The sequence below is a fragment of the Plectropomus leopardus genome, chromosome 2 (genome assembly GCF_026936395.1).
Source record: "Plectropomus leopardus strain MGB_pleo_1.0 chromosome 2, ASM2693639v1, whole genome shotgun sequence".
In the NCBI taxonomy this organism is placed as follows: domain Eukaryota; kingdom Metazoa; phylum Chordata; class Actinopteri; order Perciformes; family Serranidae; genus Plectropomus; species Plectropomus leopardus.
Window position 1 is genome coordinate 29,031,459 of NC_142177.1, and position 20,132 is coordinate 29,051,590.

At 37.8% G+C, this 20,132-nt stretch overlaps 2 protein-coding genes across 6 annotated transcripts in view; one reads left to right on the plus strand and one right to left on the minus strand.

Moving 5' to 3' along the window:
* Positions 1-3,908, minus strand: part of LOC121958435 (SLIT-ROBO Rho GTPase-activating protein 3-like) — a 44,308-nt gene extending 40,400 nt beyond the window's left edge. For both annotated transcript variants that reach the window (XM_042507356.2, XM_042507347.2), the window contains exon 1: positions 3,380-3,908. In XM_042507356.2, the coding sequence (XP_042363290.1) occupies positions 3,380-3,446 (67 nt within the window). In that variant the 5' untranslated portion in view covers positions 3,447-3,908. The remainder of the gene's footprint in view (positions 1-3,379) is intronic.
* Positions 3,909-7,742: 3,834 nt separating this feature from the next.
* Positions 7,743-20,032, plus strand: ptgis (prostaglandin I2 (prostacyclin) synthase). Of its 4 annotated transcripts, XM_088090139.1 has the most exons (11): positions 7,837-7,853; positions 8,055-8,160; positions 10,393-10,516; positions 11,717-11,892; positions 12,002-12,148; positions 12,259-12,371; positions 12,478-12,659; positions 17,407-17,569; positions 17,874-18,055; positions 18,996-19,147; positions 19,703-20,032. In XM_088090139.1, the coding sequence occupies exons 3-11, from the start codon at positions 10,487-10,489 to the stop codon at positions 19,860-19,862; spliced, it is 1,305 nt and encodes a 434-aa protein (XP_087946265.1). In that variant the 5' UTR covers positions 7,837-7,853; positions 8,055-8,160; positions 10,393-10,486; the 3' UTR covers positions 19,863-20,032. The 4 variants fall into 4 exon arrangements, with proteins under 4 accessions (XP_087946258.1, XP_087946265.1, XP_087946261.1 ...); XM_088090132.1 differs by lacking the exon at positions 8,055-8,160 and having other exon boundaries at positions 7,743-7,853; XM_088090135.1 differs by lacking the exon at positions 7,837-7,853 and having other exon boundaries at positions 7,901-8,160.
* The last annotated feature ends 100 nt before the right edge of the window (positions 20,033-20,132 follow it).

A 20,132-nucleotide genomic window follows, 5' to 3' on the forward strand; every position in this document is an offset into this window, starting at 1 on the left:
ATTCAGTCATCCATGAATCAGAGATGATATGTGCCAATAATCACAAATACAGGCCAAGACCTGCAAAGCTAAAAAGACACACCAGGATGCCAACAATCATTGTTCAGATGTGACTGAGCCTCCACCGTTTGCTGAAATGTAGGATGATGAAAACTACTGCAAAGTGCATTAGGTTTGTGCCTGATTGAACTGCTGTGCAGTCAGCAACTCAGCATTATTGGAGGCTAGTGTCAGTGTCAGAGTAAAGCCCCCACAGCTCCAAACTGATCTAAGCCCAGTTTGCAAATGAGCTTAAGATGTCAGCTTAAAAGCTTTTCCTGAAACTGAGACGAGAGACGGAGCTGTGATGGCTCTCTCACAGCCACAAAGCTGGTGTGGAGACCAGAGAGAGTGAGAGAGTGAGTGTGTGAAAGAGTGAGAGAGTGAAGGAGTCAAACAAACAAAAAGACAACCAGACAGACAAAGAGAATGACAGGAGGAGAGGAAACCACACCTCTGCTCGAGTAAATGCTAATCATACTCTTCATTCCACACACATGCTGACAAGGTTTGGTCATTTTGTCTCTATGTACGATGAGTGCAACAAAAGTCGGTCTAATTAAGTCTGTAAAAGAAGAGCTTGACTTTGGTCAAATATAGACTAATATATAATGACTTCATAAACTCCAATATTGATATCAGTGGCATCATCAGTTGCTATGTATTTTCATGAATTTTAATTACAGTCAAAACAGTTTTTGCCGGACTGAGTCACATCTGTCATTAAATTTTATTAAATATGAATGTAATTATATGTTATTGTTTAATTTGTATGTAATATCATATAAATAAGAAATATTTCAGTTAGGGTTAAATCCAGATCATGACACACATGAAATGTTAATAACCACTAAAATAAAAAAATAAATATTTTTAGCAGAAGCTGCTGGAAGTTAAACTATCCCCAACTTTAAATTTAAATGTCCACCACTTTCCAGAGGCATTGCATGGTTGCATGGTTACAGCTCTCATGTCTGTATGTTCAGTATGAGGCTACAATCACCAGCCAGTTGGCTTAGTTTAGTATAAAGACTTGAAACTGCCTGGCTCTGTCCAAAGATGACCAATATCTGCCTACAAGCACCTCTGTAACTCACTTATTAAAACATTTACTTGGATTTAAATTTGTTTGATTCCTGAACTTCTTGATTTCAGGAAATCATGGCACCCAGCCTAAAAATAGATGAACTGTTCTGCTCTACTTTCAGTCTTGCGCTAAGCAAAGCTAACTGGCTGCTAACTGAAACTCCATATGAGACAGACATGAGAGTGGAGTTGATCCTCTTAAATTACTTTTTTTTCCCTTTTAAAAACATATAGCCAAAAGAAATTAGCAAGAAATAAATGTTTTTGCCAACCCCATCTCACTTCCAACACGCCAAATGTCGATGGCTAGTCAGTGGCCCTCAACGCCAGATACCAGCGCTCCAATGCACCCTTTAGCAGTGGAATGAGACTCACCAGTCAACAGGATTTTTGATGCTCCAAGCAACCGCCATAGTCTAAAGAGCAGAAAAGTCTGCATGGGCCAGATGAGATAGGAAATAGATGAGTCAAACCAACTCCGTTTTCAGGGCCACTGTTTGTTTCCAGTGTGAAACCAAAAGTCAGCCGTATTATTTTAATAAAACTATTGTGATGTCATGTGACATATGATGTTTCATTATGTTAGTAACAAACTTACTTTTATTAAACCAAACCATGACGTTTTTTTTCCAAACCTAACCACCTAGGCCTACTTTTGTTTCCTAGGAAGTAAACCTAAAAATGTATTTTTTTCATGGTTTTGATTTATTAATAACCATAAACCCTACATTTCCTGTGAAAACAGAACTTTATTTTGCAAAGATGCAAATGCATGTACCGAGCGTACACTGATACGCCATCTCTGAAGGTCCATGATTGAGGGGTTCCCCACAGCGTCATTGTTTGATTTTTGCATAATCTACCTTTTAATTCTAGCATGAGCTTTACTGTATGTCCACATGGCTAGTAGCATTCGATATAAACTGAGCTAACTTTGCTTCAGATTATGTACTGAACCTGTAATGAGGACCATGCTGACGAACACCTGGAGATGAGACAATCCTACAGAGTTAAGTAGTAGGCCCCATATACACACCATGAGTTCTGAGTGGACGTTTCAATCGGCGTTGCTCTGCCAAAGTCCAATAAGTTCTTGGGATGTTTTAGAGTACTGCAGTCCTGTTGGGTGATTTTGGACCAAAGCAGAAGCTGCTATTGCATCCTGTTAATATCATAATCTGAGATGGCCTGTTTTATACCAAAACAATTAGCTTCATTACTGAAAAAATTACTAGGGCTACAGTCCATAAAATTCTAGCATTACTATGTCAAGCAGTGAGTGAGTTCTGTGAGAAAAACCTGCAACATAATACTGAGCAAAACCACAATTGTGAGGAGAGTGATGCACAAAGTGTTAAAGTTCACACTGCCTGTGGTTGCATCTAAAAGGTTGAGAGGACAACCCACCAATATACAGCCTGCACTGTCTGTTTCAATACAGTGACACTGTTCCTGACTCTCCTCTCTCTCTTTCTCTCTGGGTGGTTCATCCAGTCACATATTTAGCGGCAGACAGTGAAATCCTTTCATGGTTCATAATTCATACAGACAGCATATATTATTTATGGACTTTCTGAACTGTTTGCGGTGTGATCTTTTCAAGCATTCCATTTCCCTCCTGATACTATACACTTTGTACTGGGGTGTCAGGAAAATCGCTACATTGTCTTTTAAATTGACACGAGTTGTCACAATATTAGCCAATTTAACATCATCTTAACCTTTATTTCAAGGAAGAAGTTGTACCCAGATGTCTCCAAGTATTCTGCATGAGTAGTCTACCTGAGGTGCATGACCTCCAGTCTACTGGAAAGATTATCCAAGGTGAATTGGTGCATTTCCTTGTTGGGTGTGCAGCATCAAGAGCAGTCTGACAAAAAAAATTCCAGCATGGACTTTGAAAGAAAACATCAAGCTCTAGTAGCTTACATGGCTACACATGCAGGGCTTGGCATGATAATGAACACACGTCTTTAGAAGAACCTGTTCAGCCAAGTTGCATTTTAATCAATGTATCGCTGGATTCGTCCCAAATGGCCAGTTGATGCCATGGATTTGAGACATTTTCCAAAGAGATATGCTTCAAAAATAAATAAATAAGAAGAACAAAATAAATGGCTGTCATCCATAACTATGCAATGTGTCCCGCCCCACAGCACTGCACACTGAAAGCCATACAAAGCTTGTGGTAAAGTTACGCAATAGTGCCTTGACACACAGAATAATAATAAAATCAGGACTGCGCGTCACCAACCTTTCACTTGGGTCTCATATTCGGCAATAATCTCTTTGTCCTTCTTGACTTTCGCATGAGATGACATTTTGGGGAGAACGGCTTGTGCAATCCTCGGGCAGGAATCAGCGTCTCCAGTTGCCACAATGCTGCAGCGTTTTGCCCGTCTGCAGTCCTCTCCGGATAGTTGAACAACAATCAGATGCGAATCATCGCCCGCTTGACACAACTTCAGAGATTAAACGTACTTGAGGCTCGGAGATGTTGCTGCTGCGTTCAAGGCGACGTCGAAGCCTCAAAGTGCATACTGATCCACTCCGTCCCTGACCACTCCTCTTCAGCAGCACTCTTCACTGAATCGGGAAACAATTCACGTTTGATGTGCATTTCATAAAAAGCCTGGAGTGCGCTCTGAAAGGAACAGCTATGGCAGCCTTGGCGATAATAGCAGCAGGCTCCTTCTACACAACAACTGCCCAGTCTTCCCGTTTTTTTCTCTCTCTCTGCCTCTCTCTGCAAGTTCAATGCTGCTGCAGAAAAAAAGGCTGAATGGATGTGAAAGTCAATCTGAGACTCCTCCCCCACCCCCCTCCCTTCTTCACCACTTTCCTCCTCATGGATGAGTGAACTGATATGCAAACGTCTGCCAATTATATTACATGTATGTTGTTGAATCCACAGCTGAAGGAAATAGATTGTTAGTGATTTGACAGCTCAGTTTCCATGACATCAAGTGTAACATGACGCCGACTGCAGAACAACAATTTCAGCCATCTTTTTAATTCGAATTCAATTTGGTTTATGTTATATATTGATAATATAGACTACATCCAAGGGCGTCATTTTCGTTTCAACATTGGGGGGGCACATATGAAATATGGGGGTTCAAAATCAGGATATTGTGAAAGATGTTTGATTTATAGTCAAAGAAAAAAGACATTCAATTGATTTGGACCTACAGAAGCAGTTCCGTTTCAACATATGTTTGATCAAAAATTGTCAGGGATTAACCATTGTTCTCAATTAATTAATTATTAGTTACTATTTATTTTTTACTGTAAAATGTCAGGAAAGAGTGAAAAATACTGTTATAATATAATACGGCCCAGATTTCCCCCCACCTCCTTCCGGCAGCCCAAAATTACATCTTCAGATATATTGTTTTGTCTGAACAACACTCTGAAAACAGAAAATATTGACTCTGCTATCCTTTACAACAAAAAAATATTAAATCCTTGTGAAGGTAAATGTTTGGCAGAGTTGAAAAAATGACAAAAATGATAAATCCATTATCGGAATGGTTCCAGGTTAATTTTCTGTCATACGAGTAATTGATAAATTGACAACTCGTTGTGTCTGTAGATAAAATCCTGGCCGAGAACCATTTAAGATATGAAATTCTGCCTTGCCTATTGCTATCACATAATCACACAATCACCAGTACAGATTATACAGAAACCTAAAATGTCGGCAAGCACCCCAAAAAGACAATTTTGTCTTTTAAATTAATGAAAACTTGAGCTGGTTTTCTTTAGAGTTAGCAAGACAACTAACTGATATCACAGAAACTTATTTCTGAGTGGAGAAACTGCTGTTACAAATGACTGACTGGAGCCTTTCTCCACTCCAGAGTTGCAACACTTTGACAAAGATGATGGATCATCTCTCCTCAGGGAAACTCAGAATGGCTCAATGTGTCACTCTGCCCTGCTCTTTTCCTCTCAGTGCTGCTCACTGCAGCAGGGTTTTCTGACAAATGCAGTCAAATAACTTCCTGTGGCTTCTCAAGTGCAACTGTGTGCTAAGATACTATCCTGTGTTTTTGTCTGAAAGCGATGTAAACTGATGTATAGGACAGGGATAATTGAGCACTCTTGTTTTGAGACTGCAATTTTAACTGTGTCAAGAAATCCTGCTTCGCCTTTGCACCCAATTCTCTGGAAATCTGTGGGCTACTGTCAGCCTGTGACAACGCTGTTAAAGCTAGGAGAGAGCCCTGGAGAAATCTGCAGAAGAGCCGCTCAGTTGTCACCGTGCAATCTCAACTAATTTCCTCAGCAAATGTTACTCACCAGTTCCTGGCCTCAGAGTAAGCCTGATAAAAAAGTTGGGCTGGGTTTGAAAATAATGTGAAAAAGCTACGTCTAACTAGGCCGTGGAAACTTTAACACCATCTACTTATAGGCCTTTAAGGGAGGAGTGATCATCACATGGTCCAAAGACTGAGAGATTGAGCTCCTTCAGGAGGCAAATAAAGATTAATTGCTGTGTAAATGTAAGAATTAAAACCGTCTTTATGGTTAAGGCATTGAGGATTATGCTTAATGTTTACTAGGTGAGTTTTATAAATTAAAAACACATGACTTTAGACTAAATTATATGTTTACTTTTTAATCATTAACCAAAATATTGTTAATGTTTACATCTGCTAATATAACACGTGATATTTTATATTACCACTTTTATATCACAGGGTTATTGTACTGGATGACATCAAATAATAGATCTGTCTTTAATGAACTAATAAATCAAGTGCTTAATTTCAACGTTAAAAAAAACTGATACAGTTGTAAATTACAAATACAATATCAGATGATTCTTCATATTTGCAGTGTTTAAAAGCAACTGAATGAATACTTTCAGAGCAAGTTATTTTAACATTTTTACAGTTAATTATAGTGAAATGGCAGCTGTATACTATGACTTCACTGTCACGTATGTCATCAGATAGCCTATCTGTGGTCTATGCTGCCCTAAAATTACTGTATTGTACTTTGATTTTGCAATATAATACCTATCATGTGGCAGTTTGCTTTTTCAGAATTACTGCATAAACTGTAAAAGCAATGCAACTCAGTAACCAGTAATGAAGTGTAAATTTTTCACTTAAAATACCATAATACATGGTACAATACTTAATTATATTTGATATTTTCCTAAAAGTTTTTTTTAATCTGTTGACCCATCACAAACCTGAAACACTGAAATTTTTACGCATTAATTTTGCAGTTTAATAAGTGGTAGGATTTAGCTAAGTGCATTTACTCAAGTAGCCTGTATTTAAGTACAAATTCTACTTGTACCTTACTTGAGTATTTCCAGTTTCATGCAACTTTATGCTTATTTTCCACTACATCTCAGAGGATTTTTTTTCTCCACCACATTTGTCTGACAGTTGTAGTTATTAGTTACTTTTCCTTTTACTATAGCGTTCAGCATAATGTGCAAGAACAACCTAATAAAGTGTTCTTCCAGGGAAAAAAATGCAATGAAGGCCCATATGTCCTGCAAGCAAGAAAACATTGTATGCACTGGTGCCCCACTGCATGCAGCCAGTGCCCCACTGCATGCAGCCGGTGCCCTTTTTTCCTCACCCCTCCTGCCCCTCAGACATCCTCTTACTGCCTTGGACAATCAAGTGAGGGGTGCTTGATGGCACTACACTGCAGCACACAACTGCAATAAAAGATTTAATTATCATTCTGATAATTCAAAGATGTTTTTGCATACAGGAGCAACATCTGTCAACTTAACTGATTTATGATCTGAAATGCAAATCAGGTTTTCCCATGATAGCAGCAAATTATTAATTCTAGCAAGACTTTGTTATGCATGTGTGGTGATAGCAAGTTAATTAGTCCCTTATAATGCTTTTAATCTGAATATCTCTTAAATTACTACACTAGTACTGCAGAGGCCAATGCAACCTATTATTTTTCTAATGTAGAACAAGATGTTTCAATTAAAAAATTCTGTCAAACTGGCACATAGATCATCCCCTTGCCTCACAGACTTTGATTATGGATTAAGCAGGACATATTTGGTAAAGTAAGATTGTGATCACAACTCTGAGTCAAGTATTGTCTATCCCATTGCTCCTTTCTTATATTTTTCTTGTATTAGATTAACCCTTTTAAACTCTGATCGACATCTGTTTTCTTGCACTTTGTTCAAATGCCTTTCACAAGCTATTTGAACCTTCGAGCAAATTAGTTCAATTTCTTTTGAAAATATGGGGGAAAAAGGCAACGACCTACTTGGCAAGAAATGTCATGAAATGCAAGAAATTAGTAAAAAGGGGGGGAGGGATGACAAAGATATAAGGGATGTACTTCTCAGTAAAATGGCCTCTATTTATGGTAATTTATTTTGAGTTGATGACTTTGAAAAAATGAGTTATGTTTTAGAAAGGGACCTGTATTCTGTTACTGTTGCAGTGATTTATCACTTTCTTGTTTTTTTCCCGTTGCATTATCCCTGTGTTTTTGTAAGAAATCAAACCTTTTTTTATTTGTAAGATTGTTTGCGTGTTTCGTTTTTCACATTTTGTGCACATTACTGTGTGAATGTTTGCTGTAGGAACTAAAGTTTCCGTTTGTTGTAGCTACCCGGTCGTTTGGCGAAGAGCCCGCAAAATGTTAGCAGTAGCTGCAAGCTAGCAAACCCTATGTTGAGAAACCCGCCTAATGACTCACGTTTCTAAAATGCTCATGAGGTAATATCGTGAAGTTTTCATCCGTTCCCACGTTATTTAACGAATTACACGTTCATTGACAAAGCTGCAAAGCTATTGCTCTCTTATCATTGGCATTCCTTAAATATATATGACGGCATAGTACTTTGTTTGAGTACTTCATTTATGCTATGCTAGCACCAAGTGTCAAGCTTTGCCGCATTGACTACTTGTTATTTTCAGGTAGAAAGATGAGTTTCTCTCGGGCTGTCGAGATGTGTGACTTTTATTTGAAGTAGCTGACTTACCTCACGGGGACCACTGCTGAACGACTGTCCCCAGCTGAGAGGTGAGGCTACTGTCAGTGCATGACTACCATCTGCTGGTACAGAGTTAGCAACCAGTTTATAGCACTGGCCATGCATATACTCGCCAGTGAGAATATAAAATCCCAGTGTTGTGTGCAGCTCATTTATTTAAACCGGTTCAAGAGGTCATTTTTCCTGCTGCTGTCAGCCTTGGAAATGACACTCGGTAGTTGTAGTTTGTGTTTGGTGTTTTATTGTTGTATTTATTGTTCTGTTGATGTCTATTTATTACTGCTGGCTGTGAACCAAACTGCCCCTCAGGGTAATTTAAAGCAAGTAGATATAAGTAGGAAAAAGTACTTCAAGCATTAAAAGTAAAAGAACACCTTGCAAAAACAAAATCACATAACTAAAAAAACAACACACACACACACACACACACACACACATATATATATATATATATAGGGTTTGGGGTTTTTTTCAGTTAGTTTTTTGTCAATTGACTAATTAATTAATAAATTAATCATTTCAGCCGTACTTATATAAACTGTATGTCAATTTAATTTATAACACAAATCATATTTCATAAATGCCTAGGTGTTTTTGCAATAAATATGCAAAGTAACAAGTAACTAAAGACATTTAAAAAATGGAGTCAAGTTAAAAGTACACTATTTCCCTCTGAAATGTAAGGGAGTGAAAGTATAAAGTGGAATGAAAAGAAAATACTCAAGTTAAGTACAGGTACCTCAAATTTGAACTTAAGTACAGTACTTCAGGAAATGTACTTAGTAGTATTCCGCTGCTGGTATTGCATAAACAAAACCTGTGAAAGCTCTTCTCTGTGCTTGAGAATTAGGTAAATTAATCATTGGTTTCGGTGGGGCAGACAGCCGTCATAAGTGCATGCTTGTCCCTGTGACTGCTTGGAAGTCATCTTCAGGGAGGTAAAAATAGACATTGCACAATCTTTGAGGGAAACTAAATGTTGTCATACGAAGACTTCATATCAGCAACCTCTGCAAACTTGACTTCATGACGCCTTCAAAGAAATATTTGTGCCTTTACGTCACCCCTTACTAAAAGAAACCTTCTTCCCCTCACCTTGATGATGTCACTGCAGTGAAATGTTCAGGCTGGTGGCTTCACTGTGCTTTGTATGAAGTGTTAAAAAAAATTTTTTGCCGGCTTTTTAACTGTCTTTATGAATTTTTTAGTAAATTGGAACGCCATAAACACTAGATAAGTGGCATTATGACTCATTTCAGTATGTGTGGTTTACTCTGAATGTGGTGTTTTTTGTGACACTGAGGACTGTAGAGAGTTGTGTAACGCTCTCTTTGTGTCACAAGCCACACCTTTCCACGCCTCCTTACAAGTGGTAGTTACAGTTGAGCCGGGCTCAAAGATATAAGAGAGTTGCCAGCAGCTATGGAATAAATTACTGCGTGACAGGACAAGTACCAGGCTTTATAGAAACATGTTATGGACAATATTCTTACTTCTTAATGGACTGCTGATATTAGTTCTCCTTTACTCCACTCGCAGACGGTAAAGCCATTCATTATTGTATTGATATTAGCAGATATGAACAAAAATGCATTTCAGGACTTAAAAAGCATTTACTGCTAATGTTATGCTGTGATATGGAAAAGCTGTACTACTGTTTGTTTTAGAGACTGTACATGTTTATGTGTTGAATTATTTTTTATGTTGCATTTTAACTGGATGCTGTGCTCTCTCGTTTGCTTGGTGTGACAGTTGTACTTGTTTGCTTGTGGTTAGTGTTGTAACAAGGTTAATGCTGCCGTCTTGGCCAGGTCGCTCTTGAAAAAGAGATTTTAAATCTTACTGAGACTTTGAAGAGACAAATTAGATAAATGACCAGAAAGGTGCAATACGAGCCCAGGTCCATTTACCATTTTACCTGGAAGAATAAAGGATATATATACCGGTACCTCTTCATTTAAATATTCATATTATCTAACGGATAAAAATCAGAACAGTGATGAGTATTAAATGCACATTATCTGAGTTTAGTTTACTTTTTAAACAACAGTAGTGAATAAACTCAGAAATATTCTTATAACTAATTCTATGGTATACGTATATGTTGCATGGCTTTTCAACCACACCATAGAAAGCTCTTTTGACAAAACTTAATGTTGCACTCCAAACCTGTTGGTTAACATTCATGAACAAATGAATCAATAAATAAGCCAACTCTGTCACTTTGTTGTAATTTTAACAAGCATCTGTATTCTGAACAGGCAAAACAATGAGCCACCTCTGGACAACGGTCTCATTCCATGGTTGGGGCACGCTCTTCAGTTTGGAAAAGATGCTGCCAAGTTTTTGGCCTGGATGAAAGAAAGACATGGGGATATCTTCACAGTAAGTTCTGATAAAGACTGTGTCACTGCAAGCAGCAATTTCTGTCTGAGGAAAGGGGAAGTGGTTTTGAGAGTGATGAAAATTTGACTTTCATATAGAATGACAAACAGAATGTAATAGTTTGGAGGAAAAGTTTCAAAGATGTTTTTGCATACAGGAGCAACATCTGTCAACTTAACTGATTTATGATCTGAAATGCAATCAGTTTTCCCATGATAGCAGCAAATTATTAATTTTAGCAAGACTTTGTTATGCATGTGTGGTGATAGCAAGTTAATTAGTCCCTTATAATGCTTTTAATCTGAATATCTCTTAAATCACTACACTAGTACTGCAGAGGCCAATGCAACCTATTATTTTTCTAATGTAGAACAAGATGTTTCAATTAACAGGCCTTCTAGCAAAAAGTGGCCATTCTACATCGCTTCAAATTAAAAGAAAAAAAAAACTTTTTTTTAGGACAGAACAACTCAAATAAGAGTTTTTTTTTAAAGAATGCACACCCTCAAAACCATTACATAATGTATTTTATAGAAAAACATAGCAGCTCTTTTCACACAGACATTGCACCAAAGGGTGCATGAGTCTCTTCCAAATGATGGCGGCATCAGGCCACTCCAGTGTGTGACTATAGACAGCATGTTGCCATCGTGGAAGCAAAAGAGATGTGACATTTAACACAACAGTGTTAACCTCTAAGCGTGGCATTTAACATACTCGCAGGCAGACCTTTATAAACAATAACATCATTTACCATTCCTGTTATGTGGCAGCTCATCTTGTCCTCTGCTCAGAGGGTAAGAAGCTTGCAAATCTAATTATTTTCCCAATTTGTGGACATTTAATGCGTGCTGCTCTTCTTTTTTGATTTAGCTGTGAACTGCTGCTAGCTGCTTTTTAATCTCTGAAAATGGGTTGCATGCATAACATGCTGTCAAAAAGATCACACCCGTCCCGCCCGCAATCCTGTCCTCCCGGCTGTCCCTTTCACACGAGACAAGGCAAGACGCCTCTGTCCCCCCATTCATTAATTTTACCTTTATAAAAGCAGAGAGTGGGCATAATGACGTGATATTCCCACCTTGAACAGGCACTGTAAAATGGGCTACTGTTTCCTATGTCTGGTATTTCTACCTTAGTTTAAATTTAAGAAAAAATAGAAAGGGCTGCATTTGAAAACAGTGAATATTGTCCTCACAGGTCCGTGTTGCTGGTCATTATGTGACAGTGCTGTTGGACCCACACTCTTTCGATGCCGTGATGAATGACACAGTCTCCTTGAGCTTCACCCGCATCAGAAACCAGCTGATAAACAGAATCTTCAGTCTGCAGCTGCCAAGTGTCAAACCCACAGCAGAGAGGAAGTGGATGGAAGGGTACTGATTGCATCTTTTAATTGCAGACATTGTGGTTCACTAAATGATTACAGAGAATCTGCTTTAAATTAGTGCTGCAAATTTCAATATTCATTTATTTTTTCCTCAGGCATTTTCAAGGTGTCAGTCTCTCTGAGCTCAGCAGCTCCATGAACATTCACCTTCAGAACATCCTGTTGAATGACCAGAACAGCTGCAGCCCTTCACAGTGGAGACAGGATGGACTCTTCAGCCTTTGTTACAGCCTGCTCTTCAGGTAACACACAGCGTTTTAACCCAGCGACATACTGTAATTCAAATGATCTCACTGTTTATAAAACACAGAGTGATGCATAGAGAGATTTTTAACTTTATGGCTGCGCTCAGGGCTGGATATCACACATTGTTTGAGAGTAGAGATGACGCCACTGCAGTCTACAAAGAGTTCCGCAAGTTTGACGATCTTCTTGCCAAACTGGCCCGTTGTTCACTTAAGCGCGGTAAGCTGCACAATAGTGAATAAAATCAAATGATTATACCTTCAGTTTCTTATCTGACTTCATGTCTACACAACACAGTAATTTATGTGTCAATTTATGTCAACAGGGGAAAGCAAAATAGCCAACTTATCCCGGGAGCGACTTTGGGACCTGCTGTCCCCCAGCTGGCTGAGCGGAGAGTCAGAGTCGAACTCCTGGCAGCAGAGCTACTACCGCTTCCTGCAGGAGGAAGGAGTAGATGCAGAAATGCAGAAAAAAGCTTTACTCTTGCAGCTGTGGACCACACAGGTAAGAGTAGGTTTATTGTCTGTCTCTCTCCCATACAGAAACACACATTCAAAAATGTCAAACACATGCAAGTGCCAGAACATATCAACTTTCCACACCCAGACTGCATGCTTGAATTCCACACCATGGTGCTCAGCCTGCAAACAATGCAGAGGTGAGTGGCAGATTCCTCTCTGCCAGTTACTCAGAGCTACGTGTCTTAACCTGAAACTCAAACTGAAATATTGCCAGTTATGGTTAAGGGAATCAGTTTCCATGACACCTTATCTTGTTTGAGGTTTAGTAATACACTTTTGAATACAGTGCATAAGAGAGCTGTGTTAGTCAGTTGAAGTTGTTTCCTGGTGTTTCCTGTATCTTACTGAAACTACAGTTGTAGTTGTGCATACGTGGCATTTACTCTGTGAATCATGTCTTTTACTGCTGACTACAGTGGCCTTACATTAGTTAATCCATGTGAATGGATATAAAGCAAGAGTCATCAGTTACATTTTCCAAGTGCCAGAATTTCTCTAAGTAGACCCTGTTGGGGCCAGACTCTCAAAAAATAGATAAGGAAGTCTATGTACAGTATGTAGACCAAATTCGTCATTTTTTACTTTAATTATTATTTAATTACTTTAATTGTAAATTAAAAGTAAATAAAACAAAATGTTGAATGATAAAAAGAAAAATTTCGCTTAAGAATTATAAGGTTCCATTTGTCATTTTTGCCAAAAATTGAGCTGTATGTTCGTATTCTGTGACAACTGATAAACATTGTTTGAGGTGGGTTTTTTTTTAAGTGATATGCATTTTTAGACTTTAATGTAGAACAAAAAGGTTCAAAAAAGAATGCAAATAGAACATTATAATTCTGACGTGGTAAAATGTTAAATGAGAGCCATAAATTTGGCACCAAGCTTGCATGAAGATACGGCACATCCATATCCCGTTTATAAAAGACGGGAATCAGTTTCAGCCTTATTAATCCAATGTCCATCACACAAGCAAAAATATGAGTTAATCAACTACCCGAACCCGATTTGACCCACAAAGATTTCTGCACAATATTTCTGTGTTATAGTAGCACAGTTGTCAGGACTGAGGACACAGAGAGACACCGACGAAGTGCTGTGGTGTGTGTGTATGTGTGAGTGTGAGAGAGAACTAGAGAAAGTGGAAGATGGACAACAGCATGCAATTAATTAGTTATTTATATTTTTTAACTTGTAAAATTTCTTAGTAATTTTACCGGAACACGTCGTGCAGGCTGTTGGTCCGTAATAAAGTAACAATAAGCTGACAAATGCATGTATGACGCACCTGTGGGTCAAACAAATGATTTGGGTTGGTAAATGATTCTTAATAAAATTATTTCCATCTCATTTGCTTTTAAAGGTTGGCACTATATAAAAAATATTAAATTCATTAATATTTTGAGGGCTGGATGGGAAGCTTTGGGGGACTGTATGTGGCCTAGGGCCATAGATAAAGGTTGTTAAAATACATCAAAAGTGTCTTGGATACATAGCTTTGTCTAATGCAAGACTGCATAGCACACTTATCAGTAAATCTGCCTGTCAGATGGTATTTATTCAGTTTCACATGGCTAAAGTGTACAAAGTTTCCATAACTAGTAATATTAACACAGGTTTGAATAGACAGGCCATAAGGATTATGTAATACACTTTTTGAGATCAGCCAAAAATGATCAAGGTCACATCCATGTAATGTATGAGATTGCTCTTGTGTTTACAGGCGTGTTTATTCATGTCAGAATCGAAAGTGGGAGACAAGTTTCACACATTCTAGTTCTTACACGTTTTTGTTTTTGTTTTTTTTTATTCAGATGACGTTTCAGCCCTCAGGCCTTCTTTGAGATCAGCATTCATTGATACATAAATAAATTAAAAAAAAAAAATAATAATGCATAATAAGCCAGAGCGTGTGACACTTGTTTCCAATTATAAAGTTTACTGCTCATGATCAGCACCTAACTACAACTGTTTGTACTTTTCTATATTGTTCACAAAGTATAGTAAAATCTTATGTATATAGCACCTCTTGAAACCTAGGTTGCAAAGTGCTGTACACAAGTAAAGAGGCTAAAATAACAGAGCATGAGTACAACAATAACATCACAACAGAAATAAAGCAATAGGCAGCATCCCAGCTCACAAAAAGGTACATTATTCACAGAAGAAAACACTGTCTTCAGCTGTGACTTAAAGCCCTCAGTAGAGATTGCTGACCTGAGAATGTCACCAAAAATATGTGTGTAATGTTGCAATATTGTGCAATATTTGAATCTCGGGGGCTATTTCATTTAATACTTTGGTCGTGTGGTATATTTTGTCAATATTTAATTTATTTAGATTTGTTTCACATTTCAGTGTCAAAACATTCATAGGAATTAGAAACTTAGTGCTCTTTGAAATGGTGTATTATTGTGTTGTCATATCATTATGTCAGTGGCATAAAATGCTCTAAAAATGACAATAATAACAATTATCTCAATTATTTCTGGGACAATACAACGTAAGCATAGTTATCGTGACAAACCTCATTGTGAAAACAGAATTGTTGCTTCCTCGACCTCACGACTCCAAACAAGTTAAGATCAACAGGGTGTCATTGCTCCGTGTTGCCAGCAGGGAGAGATAGCAAGCTGTTAGATCGTCTTCATGTCTGCTGTTCACATATGCTACATTTCAGCTGAAATAGCTTCAGCCCTTTGTTAACCTGCCAGTCTCACCGGATCAATGATTGTTCACCCAGCAACACCACAAGTGAGGTGAAACCTTTGCCACCCACCACAGGCTCAGATGCTCTGTTAGTTTGGGAAAGACCACAATTCCTCCAGTATGTTTTTTTGTGCTTTATCATGTCTGCTGGGATACTGGAGCACACGGTCTCAGTCTGGGACAGAAACTGGAGCACCACTGCAGAGAATAGAGGCATTAGATGCGAGACCAGTGGGATGTGGCAGAGTGAATGTGGCTTATATGTGTGTTACAGGCAGACAGAGGTTTTTCAGAGTGCAATGCTAGGATTTATACTAAAGCCACCTACTGTACCACCTCGTCCGTCGTGAGTCCTGCACAAGCTGCTGGTTGCTGCTCTCTTTCCATTTTTAAACAATCAATGTTATAGACTGAAACATATATAGACTAAAAACATTGATTTATTAGTTACTTTCCTTGAAGGGGTAATGGCGATTGAATGTGTTGAGGTGTGTGTGTGTGCATGCTACGCATGTATTTGAATCCAGAAGAAATTCCTGACCATATGGGGAAAGTCACATTAGGGAAAATAAAGCAAATCACTGGCTGCCACATTAGTTTCAGTGAGTCGTGCATTCCTAGCTCTTCCCAGTATACAGCTGCCATGAATTGAGTTATACCCTAAAGCAGTGGTTCCCCACTTTTCCTGTCACTGAGCAAAGTGACAACCAGTGACTAAGTGACATATTTTATAGATATTTCATATTATATTCATTGCATAACATTAACAGTACATAACTGATAAAATGTACAATTTACCAAAATGTTCAGGCAATAAGTGCAGGAAAACAAGTGATTTGGATGGATTTTTTGCAGATTAATTAATGTGTATATTCATTAGAGATTAGTTTTGCAATATGTTTGGATGTATATAATTATACATATTTCATATTCTTAATAGTCTTTGCAGTGCCCTTATTCTGTGAGAATGTGAAATGTGTAATCTACTAAAGTAGTTGTAAAATAGTAATTTAAACTTAAAAAATAACTTCTTAAGTTGTCTTCACAAAATGAATAAAACACAGATATAGGTATAATGTGTGTTTTCACATCACTTAAGAGAAGATTGAAACCTTCTCATCTAGCTCTCTAATTTCCTCAAAATTATTATTATCTGAATTATCTGAATTATCTGAAGCATCCGATGTGCTGATCTGAAGATCTAAGAGGGCAGAAAGTCACCGTGATGCACCTCTAGTCACTTTTGGGCATTTGCCCTCACTGTCAGTGGAGAGCTGACCTGAGATGTGCAGAGGTAAAAAGAACAGCTCCCTTAACCCGCAGCAATTACTGTCTGACAGGCTCAGGTGTCTCTTCCCGAGAGGCTGACAGCAGTGTCTACAACGTGTGGACTGCTTCACTGACTTCTCAAATCATTCATATTCAGACAGCAGCATTACAGAGAGCTGAGGAAATAATAGTGGAAATATTCCAAAAAGTATATAAATAATCAGAAGTATCACTATATTATCAGACTGGTACTTTGACTAATCTCACACATCTGCAATTAAAACTCTGTAATTTATTTCTTAAACTTCAGATGTGCAATAGGGTTTTTAAGGTGGAATAATTCTTTATATCACTGTCTTAACTGCAGTAATTAATACAGTAATCCTCTATGCAGTTATTCAAATGTGCTTATATGTTTTTTCAACTCTTGAATGTATGCTATATTTAACATGTTACATATATTGTGTATATTCTTGTTGTTTTCATTACTTATGTATTACTACTGTATTTCCATTTTATATTTTGACATACTCTGTGCTGATGCTTATGTCTACTGTCTATAATTCTTTATGCTTGGCATCAGAGCAACTGTAACGATCCATAATTTCCCCCCAGGGATCAATAAAGTATTTCTGATTCTAAATCTGATTTCATGCATTGTACATCCGCATATACAAAATATACATAAACTTTTACACAGTTTTTCATAGAGGCTTATTTAAAAGATGTAAACTGTGTGTTTTTCCTTTCAGTGCAATGCTGGACCTGCTGCCTTTTGGCTCCTTGGCTTTCTGCTCACTCACACTGAGGCCATGGAGGCTGTTAAATCAGAGATCAGAGGCCTCACTCTCCGGGACACTTCCCTACAGCGTCGCCCCATCAACCTGCTGAAAGCTCACAGCACACCTGTGCTTGGTACGTTACAGCTGCTAGCAGCGTTTTCACTTATTCACTCCGACACCTTTAGGTTAAGTTGCAGCAATGAGGTGGAAACACAGACTGGAAATAACAAGATAAGCGCAGCAGACTGAAATAAATGACAGCAGCAATAAAAGTTTGACCTTTGATTCAATTAAATTATGATTGTCTTTTTCATATGTTCATATCCGTACAAATGTTTGTACCTCTGCAAACAAATTAAGCCAGAGGGCACTGCTGATTTAACTCACGCTGACACCCCTCTGACATCATCCACTCCGCTGTCCCTTCCATTCTGCAGATAGCGTCCTGAACGAGACCTTACGGCTCACCGCTGCGGTGATGATCAACAGAGAGGTGGTGCAGGACAAAATCCTGCGCATGGACAATGGACGGGAATACCACCTCAGACGAGGGGACAGAGTGTGTTTGTTCCCCTTCCTCAGCCCTCAAATGGACCCACAGATACACCCAGAACCACAGGTACTTTAGCAAGCATTAACACAAACGGCACTAAGAACACAAACATGGAACTGTTCTTGTGATAAGCCTGTGAGATCAGAATCAGAAATAATTTATTGATCCTCAGGGGGGACATTGTGGATCGTTACAGTCGCTCTGATGCCAAGCATTGAGAATTATATAAAGTAGAAACACCAGCACAAAGTATGTAAAAATATCAAAAAATAGAAATTCAGTTATAATAATAACAACCATAAGAACTATTATTTAAATATTTAAAACCGTAAGTATGTATAAAGTGATGAGTATGTAAAATGTATAAAGATAGAAATACAGTAATAATAAAACAATTTGCACTCCTATGTGAATATTTTAAATGATAAATATGTATAAAATGCTGTGTGTTAAATGTTTAAAAGTATAAAACCATGTGCTTTATGCTCCTAAAAATTGTAATGTATAAAACTAGTAAGTAAAGGTAGAAAAATAAAATATATGTGTGATGCTACAATGTACAACAGATATGTAGATGAGTAAGACGAACATGAAGAATATATACAATATATACAATTTAGATTCTATAATCATGTAAACATTTTGTGGGATACGGAGCTTCTGCCGTCATGATACATATACTTGTGTATCTCCATTGTGGTATTTTTATACATATTATAGTGTACAAAGCAGTCTTGAGGAGGCTGGATCAAGCAGTGGGATTTAAATTACTAACAGAATACATCCTTTGGGATGAGCTGCTAAATGCTGACAAATGAAACAAGTCAGAGTTGAATAGCAAGAGAGCAAGATCAATTCACCATGATCATTCTGTTTATCTGTCTCCAAGGGTGAGAGGTGATAATTATGTATAACAGAAGACACAGAGCAGGAGACATACGATCAACCTTATTTGCATGCACACATTTGATGCATTCATGTTTTTTTTCTTGTCACTTCTTAACAGAATTTCAAGTATGATCGCTTCCTAAATGAAGACATGACAGTGAAGGATAAATTCTACAAAGATGGAAAAAGGCTTAAGTATTACACCATGCCCTGGGGTGCAGGGAGAAACATCTGCGTTGGGAAAGAGTTTGCTGTTTCAGCCATTAAACAGTGAGTGAAAAAAGCCATTGCTCTTTTTGTTTAGATTGATATCTTCTCATGATATATCTTCCTTTTTAAAATGATACATTCATGATCAAGGCATTTCCTGCTACCGTGTTTCACCCTGATTCCCAGACCAGCGAAATCCATTTCTACTTAATATGACCCCATTAACATGTCAGTCCTTCTGAACTCTGTTATTAGCAATAAGCTGTAACATAGTAATCACATTGACTCTGTAATGAACTTTATGGAAAAGGGTTATGGACAGTCATTACGAAGAGCACATTTTTGTCAGACATTGTATCCATCTGCAAAGGTTAAAGGTAAATCTTTGTTATTTACAACACACAAAGCAGAAGTAGGTTAGTTAGGGTTGATTAGGAGACAGGTAAGACTTTGGGAATCAGTTATTTTTAGGCTTTTGTGTCTTATTTCAAAATTTTAATTGACTTGATGTGATTTTCTTTACCTGCATTTGTTCATATAAATATTGTCTTAAAAGTCATGTTCATCAGCAGTTTGCAACTATTCTAAGCTGCATTTTTAATCTTTTGTCTCTAGATTTGTGTTCTTGCTCTTGACCCATCTTGATCTGGAGATGTGTGACCCGGAGGCTAAATTGCCACCAGTTAATCCCAGTCGCTATGGCTTTGGGATGCTCCAGCCAGACGGAGATCTGCAGATCCGATACAGACTGAAGAGTTCACAGCGAGAACTGTGACAGGCTAATTTGATTAAATGTAAATAACTGTAGAATTGTTGATTGATAAAGCTTTTTGTAATATGAACTGTAGGGCTATTTATACTATATTTTGTAGTGAGTGCATCTATATATCATATTTAACTTGGTTGTTAATATTTTCAATAAAAAGAAAAAAAACCTAGAGTAAACCTAACATATTTCTCATTTCACAGTTTTGCCCTCATACTTTGGCCAACACTTGCTGAACATTTGATGGCTCTAAAGTTTCCCTTTCAACCAAAAACATGT

Coding starts and splice junctions, on each gene's coding strand:
- ptgis (XM_042507370.2), top strand. CDS start 9,603: ATGTTATGGACAATATTCTTACTTCTTAATGGACTGCTGATATTAGTT. Junction 12,372..12,477: donor CCGTTGTTCACTTAAGCGCG/GTAAGCTGCACA, acceptor TTATGTCAACAG/GGGAAAGCAAAATAGCCAAC. Junction 18,056..18,995: donor AGATACACCCAGAACCACAG/GTACTTTAGCAA, acceptor ACTTCTTAACAG/AATTTCAAGTATGATCGCTT.